At 46.1% G+C, this 20809-nt stretch overlaps 1 protein-coding gene across 4 annotated transcripts in view; it reads right to left on the bottom strand.

Moving 5' to 3' along the window:
• Positions 1-12775, bottom strand: part of LOC129817839 (HBS1-like protein) — an 89683-nt gene extending 76908 nt beyond the window's left edge. For 2 of the 4 annotated variants that reach the window (XM_055873426.1, XM_055873427.1), the window contains exons 1-4: positions 12410-12775; positions 10038-10103; positions 3529-3663; positions 2123-2386 (exon numbers count right to left, since the gene is read on the bottom strand). In XM_055873426.1, the coding sequence (XP_055729401.1) occupies positions 2123-2386; positions 3529-3663; positions 10038-10103; positions 12410-12452 (508 nt within the window). In that variant the 5' untranslated portion in view covers positions 12453-12775. Of the gene's footprint in view, positions 1-2122; positions 2387-2490; positions 2532-3212; positions 3244-3528; positions 3664-10037; positions 10104-12409 lie in introns of those variants that run through there. The other 2 variants (XM_055873428.1, XM_055873429.1) reach the window with 2 other exon arrangements.
• Between the last annotated feature and the right edge of the window lie 8034 nt (positions 12776-20809).

The raw sequence follows: 20809 nt of genomic DNA, 5'->3' as shown, positions 1-20809 counted from the left end.
TCTGAATAAAGGGAGAGGTTGTAATCTGAATAAAGGGAGAGGTGGTAATCTGAATAAAGGGTGAGGTTGTAATCTGAATAAAGGGAGAGGTTGTAATCTGAATAAAGGGAGAGGTTGTAATCTGAATAAAGGGAGAGGTTGTAATGTGAATAAAGGGAGAGGTTGTAATCTGAGTAAAGGGAGAGGTTGTAATCTGAATAAAGGGAGAGGTTGTAATCTGAATAAAGGGAGAGGTTGTAATCTGAATAAAGGGAGAGGTTGTAATCTGAATAAAGGGAGAGGTTGTAATCTGAATAAAGGGAGAGGTTGTAATCTGAATAAAGGGTGAGGTTGTAATCTGAATAAAGGGAGAGGTTGTAATCTGAATAAAGGGAGAGGTTGTAATCTGAATAAAGGGTAGAGGTTGTAATCTGAATAAAGGGAGAGGTTATAATCTGAATAAAGGGAGAGGTTGTAATCTGAATAAAGGGTGAGGTTGTAATCTGAATAAAGGGAGAGGTTGTAATCTGAATAAAGGGAGAGATTGTAATCTGAATAAAGGGTAGAGGTTGTAATCTGAATAAAGGGAGAGGTTGTAATCTGAATAAAGGGAGAGATTGTAATCTGAATAAAGGGAGCGGTTGTAATCTGAATAAAGGGAGCAAGGCCTTTCTTGGGGTGGGACATTCTTACTAAGCTGCTAGAGAACCAGTTCTGATTTCAGTATGACTTGTGACGGAACCCTTTAGTGATGTCATAATGGTCTTCTGCTTTAGTATTAAAACATGTCTCCCCCCACAATTCATATTCATGATACAAATAACAAGAAATAGGCCTGTTTAAATTGTTTCTGGTAACCCTTCCCTGTTCCATCTGTTCCTCGACACCATCCTGTCTCGGCTTGGTTTTTGCTCTGACATGGGCTGTCAACTGTGGGACCTTATATAGACAGGTGTGTATCTTTCCAAATCATGTACAATGAATTTAATTTACCACAGATAAACTCCAATCAAGTTGTAGAAACATATCAAGGATGAGCAACGCAAACAGGATGCACCTGAGCTCAATTTCGAGTCTCATAACAAAGGGTCAGAATACTTATGTAAATAAGGTACATTTGCAAAAAAAACTGTTTTCACATTGTTATTATTGGATATTGTGATGCCATTATGGGGTATTGTGATGTCATTATGGGGTATTGTGATGTCATAATGTGGTATTGTGATGTCATTATGGGGTGATGTGATGTCATTATGGGGTATTGTATGTACCGGTAGATTGCTGAGGATTTGTATTTATTTAATCCATTTTAGAATAAGGCTGCAACGTGACAAAATGTGTAAAAAGTGAAGAGGTCTGAAAACTTTCTGAAGGCAATGTTCATACTAAAAAAAATCTTGCATATCTTAATTTATTTCAACAATGAACAAATAATGAGTATTAATGTTGGCAGTTCATACGAAGGATCGTTACCTTTAACCAGGATCGGCATTACAACATTTCTATTTTAGCAAACAATTGTGATTCATCCTATTTTGTCCCCAACATCATTACCCCTTAGCAACAGATATGGGATATACACACACACACACACTCTCTCTCTCCCCACAAACAACCACAAGCTCAGATGATCAACAGTTGTTCCATCCCCGAGCCCAACTCGAGAGAAGACTTGATGTGTGACTGCATATAGAGTTGTAGCTGTTTGAGAAGTCCATGCAACATGGAGCAAGAATGGAGAGATGTAATTAACCAATGTCAGATATACCCCCCTCTCCATGGGTTACTGCAGCTAGTGTTGCCATCACTGTCACTATCTGGGGTGGGGGCCTATTTCAACCCTACTGACATACGTGTCATATTGCTACTCGTAGGCTACTGTCTAACGTGAGCGCCGATGTGTCAGATCTGTGATTCAGACCATTATTACTACTGGGTAAGCGTTAGAATAACCCTAATCAATATTAGCAGCTGTAGGTGGTATTAATATCTCTAGGAGCTGATCCATCATCAGTATTGTGAAAGCTAAAGCTGATCTTCGGTCGTTGCTCAGAAAGACGCATCGTTAAAATTCCCTGTAAACCTAAATTAGCCATCTGGGAACCGGGCCCTGGTCCGATGTGCTCCCTGCTCTAGTCCATACCTTTCTCTGGTCGCGGTGCAGCTGAGACTTCCTGATTGGCTCTTGGTACAACCGCCGTCTCCTTATTCGCTCTCTGCGGCAGTGGCGCGTCATTATTGGTTCTGGCGTCCAGGGCCGGCAGCTCGGCGCTCTCGTCTGATAGAACGGCATCCAGGGCTCTCTGAGGGTCGAAGGCGCACCGCAAGGCAGCCTGGGTAAGGACTGACTCCGGCACGGCATCACCCAGCACTGCACACATCTGGTCCAGACACGAGTACAACTTGCCTGTGGAGACACACTGTTCATTCAGGGGCTCTAATAAGAGTTGAATCATGTTACAGCTCAAAACCACCTTCCAGGGGGGGGGGGGGGGGGGGGGTTAAGGGTACCTTGGTCCAGGGGGTTGAGGATGTGTGTGAGGGGGGGGGGGGGGGGGGGGGGTCAAGGATACCTTGGTCCAGGGGGGTGAGGTTGTGTGTGAGGGGGGGGGGGGGGGGGGGGGGGGGGGTTAAGGGTACCTTGGTCCAGGGGGTTGAGGGGGTGGGGTTAAGGGTACCTTGGTCCAGGGGGGTGAGGGGGTGGGGGTTAAGGGTACCTTGGTCCAGGGGGGTGAGGGGGTGGGGGGGGGGGGGGTTAAGGGTACCTTGGTCCAGGGGGGTGTGTGAGGGGGGGGTTAAGGGTACCTTGGTCCAGGGGGGTGTGTGAGGGGGGGGTTAAGGGTACCTTGGTCCAGGGGGGTGAGGGGGGGGGGGGGGTTAAGGGTACCTTGGTCCAGGGGGGTGAGGGGGGGGGGGGGTTAAGGGTACCTTGGTCCAGGTGGGTGAGGTTGTGGGTGAAGGGGGGGGGGAGTTAAGGGTACCTTGGTCCAGGGGGGTGAGGTGGGGGGGGGGGGGGGGTTAAGGGTACCTTGGTCCAGGGGGGTGAGGTTGTGTGTGGGGGGGTTAAGGGTACCTTGGTCCAGGGGGGTGAGGTTGTGTGTGGGGGGGGGGGGGATGGATTAAGGGTACCTTGGTCCAGGAGGTTGAGGTTGTGTGTGAGGGGGGGGGGGGGGGGTTAGGGTACCTTGGTCCAGGGGGTTGAGGATGTGTGTGAGGGGGGGGGGTAAGGGTACCTTGGTCCAGGGGGTTGAGGTTGTGTGTGAGGGGGGGGTAAGGGTACCTTGGTCCAGAGGGTTGAGGATGTGTGTGTGTGGGGGGGGGGTTAAGGGTACCTTGGTCCAGGGGGTTGAGGATGTGTGTGTGTGTGGGGGGGGGTTAAGGGTACCTTGGTCCAGGGGGGTGAGGTTGTGTGTGAGGGGGGGGGTAAGGGTACCTTGGTCCAGGGGGTTGAGGTTGTGTGTGGGGGGGGGGTGGGGGGGGGGGGTAAGGGGTACCTTGGTCCAGGGGGTTGAGGATGTGTGTGGGGTGGGGGGGGGGGGTTAAGGGTACCTTGGTCCAGGGGGTTGAGGTTGTGTGTGAGGGAGGGGGAGGTGGGTACGGCCTCATCTTCCTCCATCCCCTCCTCCTCTAGGGGTGGCTCAACGTTGGGCCTCTCCTGCCTGCTGGAGTAGATGAACTGGGCCGCTATGGATACCACAGAACACACACACAACGGATCACTCAAGAGCCAATCACAGTGCTTGGGAATGTCAACAATGTGTCACAATCAGTGTTCTGAGTTCTGACACGGTGGCCTTGTAGGGACGACGTTACTTAAAGACGCAGTAAGTCATATCAGAAGCTAGCGGATTCATTACCAACAACAGCTGCAAATTACAACAAGATTTCATCACGTCTTGAAGTTCACTTTCCTCGCTTTGTCTTTAATGAATCTAGAAAAGTAGTTGTGGTTCCGAGTGCAGTGTTAGTTTAGCTTCATAGCACACGGGTTTTGTTAGCACGTTTCTCACGCCGGCTTCAGCCATGGAGGGAGCCTGCCGAGGCAACAGCAGGAGGGTTTCCTAGCAACACGTGCCTCGGAGCGCGACAACTTCCCGTGTGTTGTGAATCTGTTCGAAACAACTAGCGCCATTTTTTTTATTTAAATCAAAAAAAAGATTCCAGCTGACAAAAATAACTACATTATGTCATTAACTAATAAAAAATATTTACACATAATAGAAACTTTTGGTTTATGGACAATTCTTACTTAACTCAACCTTTAATATCAGATCAGTCAATATGGAAGTGTTTACTCAACCTATGCCTAGTTTACTCAACATTATCACTCGGGGCGGCGGATAGCCTAGTGGTTAGAGCGTTGGACTAGTAACCGAAAGGTTGCTGGATCGAATCCACGAGCTGACGAGGAAAAAAATCTGTCGTTCTGCCCCTGAACAAGGCAGTTAACCCGCTGTTCCCCCGGTAGACCGTCATTGAAAATAAGAATTTGTTCTTAACAGACTTGCCGAGTTAAATAAAGATAAAATAAAAATATCAAGGCAACTAAAAGGAGTGTCTTCAGGGGGAGTGTCTTCAGGGGGAGTGTCTTCAGGAGGAGTGTCTTCAGGAGGAGTGTCTTCAGGGGGAGTGTCTTCAGGGGGAGTGTCTTCAGGGGGAGTGTCTTCAGGGGGAGTGTCTTCAGGGGGAGTGTCTTCAGGGGGAGTGTCTTCAGGGGGAGTGTCTTCAGGGGGAGTGTCTTCAGGGGGAGTGTCTTCAGGGGGAGTGTCTTCAGGGGGAGTGTCTTCAGGGGGAGTGTCTTCAGGGGGAGTGTCTTCAGGAGGTATTCACAGCCCTTCACATTTTGTTGCGTTAAAAGCCTGAATTTAAAATAAATTAAATTGTTTTGTTATCAAGGTGGAATTACAGTACCAGTCGACAGTTTGGAAACACCTACTCATTACAGGGTTTTTATTTATTTTTACTATGTTCTACATTGTAGATGAATAGTGAAGACATCAAAACTATGAAATAAGTGTCATGTATGGAATCATGTAGTAACCAAAAAAAAGTGTTAAACAAATCAAATTACATTTTATATTCTTCAAAGCAGCCACCCTTTTGACTTGTTGTTTGCAACAAGGCACTTATATAATACTGAAAAAAAAATGTGGCAAAGCAATTCACTGTTTGTCCTGAATGACGGTTACATCCAAATGAGACATTATTTGGTCAAAAGCACTGGGCGATATATATATATATAGGGAATGAGACGCCATTTCAGACACACAGACATCGTCTAAGGCAGGTTCCCCAACTGACGACCTGGGGGTGATTTTATTTGGCCCTTAAGTTCAGAGCAATATATAATATAATATAATATATTTATTTATTCATTTTATTTAACCTTTATTTAACCAGGTAGGCAAATTGAGAACACGTTCTCATTTACAATTGCGACCTGGCCAAGATAAAGCAAAGCAGTTCGACACAAACAACAACACATAGTTACACATGGAGTAAAACAAACATACAGTCAATAATACAGTGAAAAATAAGTCTATATACAATGTGAGCAAGTGAGGTGAGATAAGGGAGGTGAAGGCAAACAGATATATGTATAAATAAATAAAAATATAAAAAGGCCATGGAGGCGAAGTGAGTACAACACAGCAAGTAAAATAAAAACTAAAAAAAACACTGGAATGGTTGGTTTGCAGTGGAAGAAGGTGCAAAGTAGAGACAGAAATAATGGGGTGCAAAGGAGCAAAATAAATTAATAAATAAATACAGTAGATAAAGAGGTAGTTGTTTGGGCTAAATTGTAGATGGGTTATATATATAATACACCTCTTTTTTTTCTTGTTTTCTTTTTTGGACTTAAAAAACACCAGCAAATCAGCTCCTTGTGATTTTAATTCTGGAAATCGGTGCCAAAGTATTCCCACGCATAACAGAGAGATATGTGATCCCATATAAATGTAAGCAAGGTTTGAAATGATTATTGTTTTAGTCAAATATTATCTCTCTGTGGGCTTTTTTGCGGTCAGTTTCTTCTTCTTCTTTTTAAATATGAATGAATCTAGTTGCTGATCCCTGATTTAAGGTTACTCTCTGTGTATTTATTATTATGCGTTTCACTTTTCTATGACTTATCTTTGTTATTTCTCTCTGCGTGGATGGTAAGGGCCCGTAGGCAAGCATTTCACTGTTAGTCCAGACCTGCGGTTTACCAAGCATATGACGAATAACCTTTTGACTTGAGTACTAGGGTGGTGTGACAGACCTGTCGCAGGGGAGATGCACTATACAGAACTTGTGTACTGTACTAGGGTGGTGTGACAGACCTGTCGCAGGGGAGATGCACTATACAGAACTTGTGTACTGTACTAGGGTGGTGTGACAGACCTGTCGCAGGGGAGATGCACTATACAGAACTTGTGTACTGTACTAGGGTGGTGTGACAGACCTGTCGCAGGGGAGATGCACTATACAGAACTTGTGTACTGTACTAGGGTGGTGTTACAGACAGACCTGTCGCAGGGGAGATGCACTATACAGAACTTGTGTACTGTACTAGGGTGGTGTGACAGACCTGTCGCAGGGGAGATGCACTATACAGAACTTGTGTACTGTACTAGGGTGGTGTGACAGACAGACCTGTCGCAGGGGAGATGTACTATACAGAACTTGTGTACTGTACTAGGGTGGTGTGACAGACCTGTCGCAGGGGAGATGCACTATACAGAACTTGTGTACTGTACTAGGGTGGTGTGACAGACCTGTCGCAGGGGAGATGCACTATACAGAACTTGTGTACTGTACTAGGGTGGTGTGACAGACCTGTCGCAGGGGAGATGCACTATACAGAACTTGTGTACTGTACTAGGGTGGTGTGACAGACCTGTCGCAGGGGAGATGCACTATACAGAACTTGTGTACTGTACTAGGGTGGTGTTACAGACAGACCTGTCGCAGGGGAGATGCACTATACAGAACTTGTGTACTGTACTAGGGTGGTGTGACAGACCTGTCGCAGGGGAGATGCACTATACAGAACTTGTGTACTGTACTAGGGTGGTGTGACAGACCTGTCGCAGGGGAGATGCACTATACAGAACTTGTGTACTGTACTAGGGTGGTGTGACAGACCTGTCGCAGGGGAGATGCACTATACAGAACTTGTGTACTGTACTAGGGTGGTGTTACAGACAGACCTGTCGCAGGGGAGATGCACTATACAGAACTTGTGTACTGTACTAGGGTGGTGTGACAGACCTGTCGCAGGGGAGATGCACTATACAGAACTTGTGTACTGTACTAGGGTGGTGTTACAGACAGACCTGTCGCAGGGGAGATGCACTATACAGAACTTGTGTACTGTACTAGGGTGGTGTGACAGACAGACCTGTCGCAGGGGAGATGTACTATACAGAACTTGTGTACTGTACTAGGGTGGTGTGACAGACCTGTCGCAGGGGAGATGCACTATACAGAACTTGTGTACTGTACTAGGGTGGTGTGACAGACCTGTCGCAGGGGAGATGCACTATACAGAACTTGTGTACTGTACTAGGGTGGTGTGACAGACCTGTCGCAGGGGAGATGCACTATACAGAACTTGTGTACTGTACTAGGGTGGTGTGACAGACCTGTCGCAGGGGAGATGCACTATACAGAACTTGTGTACTGTACTAGGGTGGTGTTACAGACAGACCTGTCGCAGGGGAGATGCACTATACAGAACTTGTGTACTGTACTAGGGTGGTGTGACAGACCTGTCGCAGGGGAGATGCACTATACAGAACTTGTGTACTGTACTAGGGTGGTGTGACAGACCTGTCGCAGGGGAGATGCACTATACAGAACTTGTGTACTGTACTAGGGTGGTGTGACAGACCTGTCGCAGGGGAGATGCACTATACAGAACTTGTGTACTGTACTAGGGTGGTGTGACAGACCTGTCGCAGGGGAGATGCACTATACAGAACTTGTGTACTGTACTAGGGTGGTGTGACAGACAGACCTGTCGCAGGGGAGATGTACTATACAGAACTTGTGTACTGTACTAGGGTGGTGTGACAGACCTGTCGCAGGGGAGATGCACTATACAGAACTTGTGTACTGTACTAGGGTGGTGTGACAGACCTGTCGCAGGGGAGATGCACTATACAGAACTTGTGTACTGTACTAGGGTGGTGTGACAGACAGACCTGTCGCAGGGGAGATGTACTATACAGAACTTGTGTACTGTACTAGGGTGGTGTGACAGACAGACCTGTCGCAGGGGAGATGCACTATACAGAACTTGTGTACTGTACTAGGGTGGTGTGACAGACCTGTCGCAGGGGAGATGCACTATACAGAACTTGTGTACCGTACTAGGGTGGTGTGACAGACCTGTCGCAGGGGAGATGCACTATACAGAACTTGTGTACTGTACTAGGGTGGTGTGACAGACCTGTCGCAGGGGAGATGCACTATACAGAACTTGTGTACTGTACTAGGGTGGTGTGACAGACCTGTCGCAGGGGAGATGCACTATACAGAACTTGTGTACTGTACTAGGGTGGTGTGACAGACAGACCTGTCGCAGGGGAGATGTACTATACAGAACTTGTGTACTGTACTAGGGTGGTGTTACAGACCTGTCGCAGGGGAGATGCACTATACAGAACTTGTGTACTGTACTAGGGTGGTGTGACAGACAGACCTGTCGCAGGGGAGATGCACTATACAGAACTTGTGTACTGTACTAGGGTGGTGTGACAGACCTGTCGCAGGGGAGATGCACTATACAGAACTTGTGTACTGTACTAGGGTGGTGTTACAGACCTGTCGCAGGGGAGATGCACTATACAGAACTTGTGTACTGTACTAGGGTGGTGTGACAGACCTGTCGCAGGGGAGATGCACTATACAGAACTTGTGTACTGTACTAGGGTGGTGTGACAGACCTGTCGCAGGGGAGATGCACTATACAGAACTTGTGTACCGTACTAGGGTGGTGTGACAGACCTGTCGCAGGGGAGATGCACTATACAGAACTTGTGTACTGTACTAGGGTGGTGTGACAGACCTGTCGCAGGGGAGATGTACTATACAGAACTTGTGTACTGTACTAGGGTGGTGTGACAGACCTGTCGCAGGGGAGATGTACTATACAGAACTTGTGTACTGTACTAGGGTGGTGTGACAGACAGACCTGTCGCAGGGGAGATGCACTATACAGAACTTGTGTACTGTACTAGGGTGGTGTTACAGACCTGTCGCAGGGGAGATGCACTATACAGAACTTGTGTACTGTACTAGGGTGGTGTGACAGACAGACCTGTCGCAGGGGAGATGCACTATACAGAACTTGTGTACTGTACTAGGGTGGTGTGACAGACCTGTCGCAGGGGAGATGCACTATACAGAACTTGTGTACTGTACTAGGGTGGTGTGACAGACAGACCTGTCGCAGGGGAGATGCACTATACAGAACTTGTGTACTGTACTAGGGTGGTGTTACAGACCTGTCGCAGGGGAGATGCACTATACAGAACTTGTGTACTGTACTAGGGTGGTGTGACAGACCTGTCGCAGGGGAGATGCACTATACAGAACTTGTGTACCGTACTAGGGTGGTGTGACAGACCTGTCGCAGGGGAGATGCACTATACAGAACTTGTGTACTGTACTAGGGTGGTGTTACAGACAGACCTGTCGCAGGGGAGATGCACTATACAGAACTTGTGTACTGTACTAGGGTGGTGTGACAGACCTGTCGCAGGGGAGATGTACTATACAGAACTTGTGTACTGTACTAGGGTGGTGTTACAGACAGACCTGTCGCAGGGGAGATGCACTATACAGAACTTGTGTACTGTACTAGGGTGGTGTGACAGACAGACCTGTCGCAGGGGAGATGTACTATACAGAACTTGTGCACTGTACTAGGGTGGTGTGACAGACCTGTCGCAGGGGAGATGTACTATACAGAACTTGTGTACTGTACTAGGGTGGTGTTACAGACCTGTCGCAGGGGAGATGCACTATACAGAACTTGTGTACTGTACTAGGGTGGTGTTACAGACCTGTCGCAGGGGAGATGCAGTAGTCGTCATCGACAGACTGTCCATACATGTCGTCGTCGTCAAGGTCTGCAGAAACATCAGGGAAAGTGATACAGTTAACAGAGGCAGGTAGCTAGCTAGGTCCCACATAAACACACATCGTAATCACTCACACACACACACACACACACACACACAGTATGCTTTCATTCAAATGGCTACTTGGCCTAGTCAGCAACTCTGATGAGGCCAATGCCCAGTCAGGGATTGAATGCTGCAAATAAACAACTACCTACGGTGCATTCAGAAAGTATTCAGACCCCTTTGACTTTTTACACATTTTGTTACATTACAGCCTTATTCTAAAATGTATTAAATTGTATTTTTTCCTCATCAATCTACACACAATACCTCATAATGACATCACAATACCCCATAATGACATCACAATACCCCATAATGACATCACAATACCCCATAATGACATCACAATACCCCATAATGACATCACAATACCTCATAATGACGGAAGCAAAAAGAGGTTTTTAGACATTTTAGAAAATGTATTAAAATTCAAACTGAAATATCACATTTACATAAGTATTCAGACCCTTTACTCGGTACTTTGTTGAAGCACCTTTTGCAGTGATTACAGCATCGAGTCTTCTTGGGTATGATGCTACAAGTTTGGCACACCTGTATTTGGGGAGTTTCTCCCATTCTTCTCTGCAGATCCTCCCAAGCTCTGTCAGGTTGGATGGAGAGCGTAGCTGCACAGCTATTTTCAGGTCTCTCCAGAGATGTTAGATCGGGTTCAAGTCCGGGCTCTGACTGGGCCATGCAGAGTCCTGAAGCCAAGCCACTCCTGTGTTGTCTTGGCTGTGTGCTTAGGGTCGCTGTCCTGTTGGAAGGTGAACCTTCGCCCCAGTCGGAGGTCCTGAGAGCTCTGGAGCAGGTTTTCTTCAAGGACCTCTCTGTACTTTGCTCCGTTCATCTTGACTAGTCTCCCAGGCCGTGCCACTGAAAAACACCCCCACATCATGATGCTGCCACCACCAAGCTTCACCGTAGGGATGGTGCCAGGTTACCTCCGGATATGACGCTTGGCATTCAGGCTAAAGAGTTTATCAGACCAGACAATCTTGTTTCTCATGGTCAGAGCTCTTTAGGTGCTTTTGGTAAACTCCAAGCGGGCTGTCATGTGCCTTTTACTGAGGAGTGGTTTCCGTCTTGCCACTCTACCATAAAGGCCCCTATTGGTGGAGTGCTGCAGAGATGGTTGTCCTTCTGGAAGGTTCTCCCATCTCCACAGAGGAACTCTGGAGCTCTGTCAGAGTGACCATTGAGTTTCTAAATAAACTAAAGTAAAACAAACGTAATTAAATAAAAAAGTAACAAGAAAATGACACAACAATGACAAGGCTATATACAGAGGACACGTGTACCGGATCAATGGGGTACAGGTTAGTCGAGGTCATTTCTAAAGTGACTATGCATAGATAATAAACAGCAAGTTGTCGCTTTGTCATTATGAGGTATTGTATTGATGAGGTATAATAATTTAATTCGTTTTAGAATACGGCTGTAACGTCACAAAATATGGAAAAAGGTGAAGGGGTCTGAATACTTTCCGAATGCACTGTATATAACTAACATTTTGGGCGATTTGACCAAATTCACATAGAAAAGTGAGTTACAGATCTGTCATTCTCATTGAAAGCCAGTCTAAGAAGAGGTAGATCTGTTCTATGTGCGCTATTTCTATGCTTCCTGTTCTTAAGTTTCGTTTTTGCTTCTCTTACTTTAAGTGTTGTACACCAGCTCTAAACAGCTGAAAATACTCTACTTTTGGTTATGGAAAATAGATTTCTCAGCGGTTTAGATAGTTGAATGACTCTCTACATTATACTTGCTTGTTTTGCCACATTAACTGAAATAAGTCAAACTATTAGAATTTTAGCAACCAGGAAACGGTGGTAGCGATTTCTGTCCAGTGCAGCTTTAAATACGCCTCATGGTTCGTTTCCTTGCCACGATACTAATGAGTATCGCGATACTGGTATACTACTGGCCAGCTTCAGTGAGTGGAACTTGAAAAGCTAACTAGCTAGCTAGCTAACTAAACAATAATATTGACACATGCCGGCGATAAGTGTTGCCTTAGTTAAATTAGATAAATAGTTAGACTCAGTACTCTGAAATATATTCCTTTATGTTAATGTTACGGCATGTGGCACCAATTGCAATTGACAGCCCAAATAGGACACGACAGCAATAATGTGACGCTTATCAAGCTAGTCGGCTAACGTTAGCTAGCTAGATAACAAGTTGGTTAGTTCAGGCCTTGTATCGGAGGGTCAAAAACCGCCACTAGCACTTTCACAGAATCTAACCTTCATCATAGTTGTAGCCTCGGACATTTCTGTGCCGGGACATGTTGCCTTATACTTCTCCTTTCGGCCGTGTAGAGGCGGTTTTTGGCTCACAGCGTTTGTTGTAACATGTCATGCGTCCATATAGGAATAGGCGAAGCGAGAGGTCTTACTCCGCCCGAAATCTGTCCACGAAGTGAGGAATAGTTTGTATGGAGGTCAATGAAAGAATGTTGAATTTGGTCAACAAAAAAATATAATTACTAATTTGCTACGTGAGATTATTTTATCGAATAGAATTATCGTAATGACTAAGATTGTTACGAATGCACAGATATGAGTGGACGCATTTTGGACGACTTTATTTTAGAGTTCCCCTTGTCATAGAGAAAGATAGATGACGCCTAATGGATATAACCCGTTTTAGAATGGGCGTTGTCATTGAGGGCTTCCACTATTTTAAAGTATTCAACTGGGTGAGGATTCCTATGAGTTGGGAGCAATCAGCCAGTGAAGAAGAATCACACTGACTATTTTAAAATGGAAATTGCGTCAATGGCGCTGTAATGGTACAGTGACAAAGATGAGCCAACTATCTATCTCTATGGCCTGTTGTTCGCACTCTTATCTTCCACCTCATTGGCTAGAATGGTCCCACCTGATCTCGCCTTCCTTCCATCTTTTCGGACATGTAATTCCATTGTTAGAGTGGTGACTCGAATATCTTTAATATAATAGACAATCTTTGACTTCCCGAAAGCCATAAACCCCTTCTTTTTTTTTTAGATACCCCTACCCGAGTTAAAACAAAACCGTATGTGAAATTGACGGTTGTGTAAACATATTTTACTGCAAAAGTGTTTACATTCATAGATATTATGACACCACTTTAACTAAAACGGTGCAGAATAATGCCTGGAATTCCACCAATCCAAAGAGAGGAAAAAGCCGTTGCGCTCTGTGGACAACGAATCCCATTATTAGGGCAGAGACGTAGGCATCTAGTCATTGGCCCTGTTAGAGAGCATAAAATCCACGAAGCATTGTGGGTAAATGGTGACTGATTGACTGATGATACAAATAATAATGAGTAGTTATTTATGATGCGAGGTGATTTGTAGATCAGTCAGTCGGCAATCTCCTGCACTGTCGACCAAGCCCATTATAACCAGTATTTCTGTCTAAATACACACCTCTGCGCAGATGGTAGAGTAGAGAGCTCTCCTGTTGAGCGGTTCAAATGCAACAGAGAGGTTGGAGTGAGGCAGCTTGCTACGTGACATTGGCGTTACCATTTGTACTTTAACTATGTGCACATCGTTACAACACCGTATATAGACATAATATGACATTTTAAATGTCTTTATTCATTTGGAACTTCTGTGAGTGTAATGTTTACCTGTTCATTTATTTGTTTATTTCACTTTTGTTTATTATCTATTTTACTTGCGTTGGCAGTGTAAACATATATATCCCATGCCAATAAAGCCTCTTTAAATTTAAAATGGTAATTTAAGTTACTTCTAAATGCAGAACTAGGGTCTGTCGCACTGCTCCAATCCTAACTGAAATCCTGGCAAGGAGAAAGATTAAACCGATCAGAGCAACGTTAACATACCTCTTCGTTAGCATTACGGCTAGGCTATAATACATCTATTCCAACAACAATACGAACATTAACTTTAACTTTGATCATTAAAAATTGGAAGAAATATCCCAGCATCAAAGATGTTCCCAAAGACAATTATATTCCCTCATCAATCATTTAAAAAAAACATCTCCATTTTTTTTTTCTCTTCCATTTCTGAAAAAACAGGAAACCCCACATTACTTTGAAGGTCGCTTTCTGTAGGCCTTTCCAAGGAAACTTCACCTTCTGAGCTCATGCAGCTTCAGCCAGTGTTTCTGGAAACCACCCGTTTGATGGTTGTGACTCAAAAAAGTACAGCTATGGACCAAAAGTTGCCTGTTTGAGTCGTGGCAGGGACAAATGTAGAACTTTAGCTAAACCTAACCCTTTTCCTAACCTTAACCTCATTCTCCTAACCCACTCCTTTAGTTATCCTAACCTTAACCTAATTCTCCTAACCCACTCCTTTAGTTATCCTAACCTTAACCTAATTCTCCTAGCCCACTCCTTTAGTTATCCTAACCTTAACCTAATTCTCCTAACCCACTCCTTTAGTTATCCTAACCTTAACCTAATTCTCCTAACCTACTCATTTAGTTATCCTAACCTTAACCTAATTATCCTAACCCACTCCTTTAGTTATCCTAACCTTAACCTAATTCTCCTAACCCACTCCTTTAGTTATCCTAACCTTAACCCAATTCTCCTAACCTACTCCTTTAGTTATCTTAACCTTAACCTAATTCTCCTAACCTACTCCTTTAGTTATCCTAACCTTAACCTAATTCTCCTAACCCACTCCTTTAGTTATCCTAACCTGCTTCTGTCCAACTCTATCTAGCCAAAACCCCTTTAGAAACTGAGTGTGTCTGCCAATCTGGTGCTAACACCCACCAACTGCCCTGGCTGAGTGGTATGTAAGGTGGTGGTGATGATGATGATAATGGAGGAGGAGGAGGAGGATGATGATGAGATAACTGGTAAGTTACCACCACCGGACAACTAACTAGGCCTATAAATGTACACTACCGTTCAAAAGTTTGGGGTCACTTAGAAATGTCCTTGTTTTTGAAAGAAAATAACATTATTTTGTCCAATAAAATAACATCAAATTGATCAGAAATACAGTGTAGACATTGTTAATGTTGTAACTGCCTAGAAGGCCAGCATCACGGAGTCGCCTCTTCACTGTTGACGTTGAGACTGGTGTTTTGCGGGTACTATTTAATGAAGCTGCCAGTTGAGGACTTGTGAGGCGTCTGTCCTCTTCACTGGACAGAGGAACTAGAAGGCCAGCATCCCGGAGTCGCCTCTTCACTGGACAGAGGAACTAGAAGGCCAGCATCCTGGGGTCACCTCTTCACTGGACAGAGGAACTAGAAGGCCAGCATCCCGGAGTCGCCTCTTCACTGGACAGAGGAACTAGAGGGCCAGCATCACGGAGTCTCCTCTTCACTGGACAGAGGAACTAGAAGGCCAGCATCCCGGAGTCGCCTCTTCACTGGACAGAGGAACTAGAAGGCCAGCATCCCGGGGTCACCTCTTCACTGGACAGAGGAACTAGAAGGCCAGCATCCCGGGGTCACCTCTTCACTGGACAGGGGAACTAGAAGGCCAGCATCCCGGAGTCGCCTCTTCACTGGACAGAGGAACTAGAAGGCCAGCATCCCGGAGTCTCCTCTTCACTGGACAGAGGAACTAGAAGGCCAGCATCCCGGAGTCACCTCTTCACTGGACAGAGGAACTAGAAGGCCAGCATCCCGGAGTCACCTCTTCACTGGACAGAGGAACTAGAAGGCCAGCATCCCGGAGTCTCCTCTTCACTGGACAGAGGAAATAGAAGGCCAGCATCCCGGAGTCACCTCTTCACTGTTGCTAGCATTATCAGAGGTTGCCTTGGAGTTCACCAAAAAACCCGTAGATTATTCTGGCTTGAAATGTTACTCCCCTGCCATGTAAAAATGATTGACATGGCAGATTCAGACGGGACTAAAACGACCTAACCTCCCCCAGTAAAACTACTCCTGTCCGAATGGAGTTTATGAGGTTGGAATAATACTGTGACAATGACGATAACGCACTTTTAGTGTAAGAGCTGTTTGAAAAGACTGAGTGAAATTTCAGCTTGACATCACCAGGTGGTATTAGTTGTCAGACCAATAACAAAGAGAGTTTTGCCCTCCTCTCTGCCAATAACAAAGAGAGTTTTGCCCTCCTCTCTGCCAATAACAGATCGTTTTCAGGTTACACATCCCTCCCAATAGGCCGACAGTCTCAGCAAAATTTCTTGCTCGAGAAATTTAATTTTGCTAAGAGGCTATTTTTGTTTCTTTTTTGACAATTTTATTTTAAACATTCACAGTAAGATACTTCTGTTACGATCGTTATATGGACCAAGATGCAGCGTGGTATGTTTCCATCCTTTTATTTGGAAGAGAAACTTAAAGAACAAAAAAAATAAAGCGAACAAACGAACCGTGAAGCTCAGAGTAGTGCTCAAAAGCAACTATACCTAGTCAAGATCCCACAAAGCACAATGGGGAAAATGGCTACCTAAATATGATCCTCAATCAGAGACAACGATAAACAGCTGCCTCTGATTGGGATCCACGCCAGGCCAACATAGATATCTAATTCCCCTAGATAACCCACCCTTAATCACACCCCGACCTAACCAACATAGAGAATAATCAGCTCTCTATATGGTCAGGGCGTGACAACTTCCTCTTATACCCAGAAATGATTTTATATCGAGATAAAAATGACTGCATTGGATCTTTAATCCCTTCTATTCAATAAAAATATCTGCCAAAACCACCTACATGTAATGGCTAAGAATTAATAGTTTACTTATTGCTTTTTTGTTGTTGCACACTTTAATATCGAGACAGGTTTTCAAAGTCAGGCTTAGGAACAATGACTCAAGAAATGAGATTTGGTGTAACGAGGTCGCAAGCTGTGCATGGAAATTGTATGACAATACCAACACCACACACACACACGCACGCACGCACGCACACACACACACACACACACACACACACACACGCATTTACAAACAAAGCCTCCAACCCAGACCCACCTGTGTTCTAGAAGTGTGTGTGCAGCCACACACACACACACACACACACACACACACACACACACACACACACACACACACACACACACACACACACACACACACACACACACACACACACACACACACACACACACACACACACACAAACCCTTCAAAGGTCAACCCAGCCCTGTGAGCCCACCCTGACCACAACACACACATACACAACACCCAGACAGAGACAGCGTTTCAGACGGACCCAGTGACATCACTTTTTTTCCATCACCTCTGGCTCAACAAGTTGTGTGTGTGTGTGTGTGTGTGGGGGGGGGGGGGGGGGGGGGGTTGAGTTGAGGGAGTGAACACTTCTGATTCCAGAATGACACCCTATAACCTACATAGGTACACCATTCGAGGCTCTGGTCTACAGTAGTGCACTATATAGGTAATAGGGCCCTGGTCTACAGTAGTGCACTATATAGGTAATAGGGCTCTGGTCTATAGTAGTGTACTATATAGGTAATAGGGCCCTGGTCTATAGTAGTGTACTATATAGGTAATAGGGCCCTGGTCTATAGTAGTGCACTATATAGGTAATAGGGCTCTGGTCTACAGTAGTGCACTATATAGGTAATAGGGCCCTGGTCTACAGTAGTGCACTATATTGGGAATAGGGCTCTGGTCTATAGTAGTGCACTATATAGGGAATAGGGCTCTGGTCTACAGTAGTGCACTATATAGGTAGTAGGGCCCTGGTCTACAGTAGTGCACTATATTGGGAATAGGGCTCTGGTCTAAAGTAGTGCACTGTATCTGACAGGGCCATACAGGGTAGATTCTGACTGTCACTGTGTCTGACAGGGCCATACAGGGTAGATTCTGACTGTCAGTGTATCTGACAGGGAAATACAGGGTAGATTCTGACTGTCAGTGTATCTGACAGGGCCATACAGGGTAGATTCGGACTGTCAGTGTGTCTGACAGGGAAATACAGGGTAGATTCTGACTGTCACTGTGTCTGACAGGGAAATACAGGGTAGATTCTGACTGTCACTGTGTCTGACAGGGAAATACAGAGTAGATTCTGACTGTCACTGTGTCTGACAGGGAAATACAGGGTAGATTCTGACTGTCACTGTGTCTGACAGGGAAATACAGGGTAGATTCTGACTGTCACTGTGTCTGACAGGGAAATACAGGGTAGATTCTGACTGTCACTGTGTCTGACAGGGAAATACAGGGTAGATTCTGACTGTCACTGTGTCTGACAGGGAAATACAGGGTAGATTCTGACTGTCACTGTGTCTGACAGGGAAATACAGAGTAGATTCTGACTGTCACTGTGTCTGACAGGGAAATACAGGGTAGATTCTGACTGTCACTGTGTCTGACAGGGAAATACAGGGTAGATTCTGACTGTCACTGTGTCTGACAGGGAAATACAGGGTAGATTCTGACTGTCAGTGTATCTGACAGGGAAATACAGGGTAGATTCTGACTGTCAGTGTATCTGACAGGGAAATACAGGGTAGATTCTGACTGTCAGTGTATCTGACAGGGAAATACAGGGTAGATTCTCTTGCCCTATGAGTTTAGTTCAACTGTTTTACCTCATCAGAACAGAATTATAAACTGAATTACAAACTGAATTATAAACTGAATTATAACCTGAATTATAAACTGAATTATAGATTGAATTACAAACTGAATTATAAACTGAATTACAGACTGAATTACAGACTGAATTACAGACTGAATTACAAACTGAATTATAAACTGGATTATAGACTCTCCTCTCCTCCCCTCTTCTCCCTCTCCCTCCTCTCCTCTCCTCTCCTCTCCTCTCCTCTCCTCTCCTCTCCTCCCCCTCTCCTCTCACCTCCGCTTCTCTCCTCTCCCCCTCTCCCCTCCTCTCCTCTCTTCTCCTCTCCTATCCCCTCTCCCCATCCTCTCCTCACCTCTCTCCCCGCTTCTCCTCCCCCATCTCTCCTCGCCACCTCCTCTCCCCTCCACCTCCCCTCCTCCCCCTATCCTCCTCTCTTCTCCTCTACTCTCCCCTCCTCACCTCTCTCCCCTCCTCTCCCCTCTTCTCCTCCCCCATCTCCCCTCCACTTCTCCTCTCCCCTCCCCTCTCCCCTCCTCTCCTCTCCCCTTTCTTCTCCTCTCCCCACCTCATCTCCTCTCCCCTCCCCTCTCCTCCACTCTCCTCTGCCCACCGCTACTCTCCTCCCCCTCTCCTTTCCTCTCTCCTCCTCTCCATCTCCCCTCCCCTCCTCTCCTCTTCCCTCCTCTCCTCCCCATCTCATCTACTCCACTCTCCTCTCTCCCCTCTCCTCTCTTCTCCTCTCATATCCCCCCCTCTCCTCCACTCTCCTCTGCCCACCGCTACTCTCCTCCCCCTCTCCTTTCCTCTCCCCTCCTCTCCATCTCCCCTCCCCTCCTCTCCTCTTCCCTCCTCTCCTCCCCATCTCATCTACTCCACTCTCCTCTCTCTCCTCTACTCTCTTCTCCTTTCATGTCCCCCCTCTCCTCTCCTCTCCCCCCTCTCCTCCCCCATCTCTCTTTGCCTCCTCCTCTCCTCTCCTCCCCCTCTTCTCCTCCCCCATCTCCTCTCCCCTCCACTTCTCCCCACCTCTCCTCCCCCTTTCTCCTCCCCACCCCCTCCCCTCTCTCCCCTCCTTCCCTCTATCCTCCTCTCTTCTCTCTTCTCCTCTCCTCTCCTATCCCCCCTCTCCCCCCCTCTCCTCATCTCTCTCTCTGCCTCTCCTCCTCTCCTCCCCCTCTCCTCCCCTCCTCTCCCCTCTTCTCCTCCCCATCTCCTCTCCCCTCCACTTCTCCTCTCCCCTCTCCTATCCCCTCCTCTCCCCACCGCTACTCTCCCCTCCTCTCCTCTCCTCTTTTCTCCTCTCCTTCCTTCCTTCCCCTCCCATCCCTTTCCTCACCCCAGCCTATGGCATATCTCACAGTAGCTTTGATAGCCTGACTATAGCTCAAAATCTCAGGGCTAAGAAGTATTCAAATGACCCTACCTGAACACAAAGAGTGCTGCCTTGACAATGGCTGCCTTGACAATGGCAGCACTAACCTTTCCAATCGCGCTCATGCAAATGACCTCATCCCACTGGCCAGGAGACAGACAGACAGGCTCTGAGCATGCCAGGGCAAACGTTGTGGAACGTTCAGATAGGATGCCTCCCCTATGGCATCATATTCCCTATATAGTACACTACTTTAGACCAGAGCCCTATGGAACCCTATTCCCTATATAGTGCACTACTTTAGACCAGAGCCCTATGGCATCGTATTCCCTATATAGTGCACTAATTTTGTCCAGGGCCCATGGGTGCGTTTTGGGACAGAGTCATAGAACTATACCACATAGAATAAACATGCCAAAGTCTAACATGTAAAATAAGGAATTTGGTAAGTTCAAGTCATGACATTTCTATCTGCAGTGGTCCTAATGTGGTAGATTTAACACCAGGTCTGTCTCTGACCCGCTGGAGCTGAGGGAGTTACCTCGGGAGTGTGTGTGTGTGTGTGTGTGTGTGTGTGTGTGTGTGTGTGTGTGTGTGTGTGTGTGTGTGTGTGTGTGTGTGTGTGTGTGTGTGTGCGTGCGTGCGTGCGCGCGTGCGTGCGCGCGTGCGTGTGTTAGTCAGAACTTTATCAAGATGTAGTTTTTACTACTGCCCTCTAGGGAGAAGAAAAACACCAGACTTTGACTTTG

The sequence above is a fragment of the Salvelinus fontinalis genome, chromosome 20 (genome assembly GCF_029448725.1).
Source record: "Salvelinus fontinalis isolate EN_2023a chromosome 20, ASM2944872v1, whole genome shotgun sequence".
Classification (NCBI taxonomy): Eukaryota; Metazoa; Chordata; class Actinopteri; order Salmoniformes; family Salmonidae; genus Salvelinus; species Salvelinus fontinalis.
The sequence above is the reverse complement of the archived record's forward strand: the minus strand, read 5'-3'. Positions and strand labels throughout refer to the sequence as shown.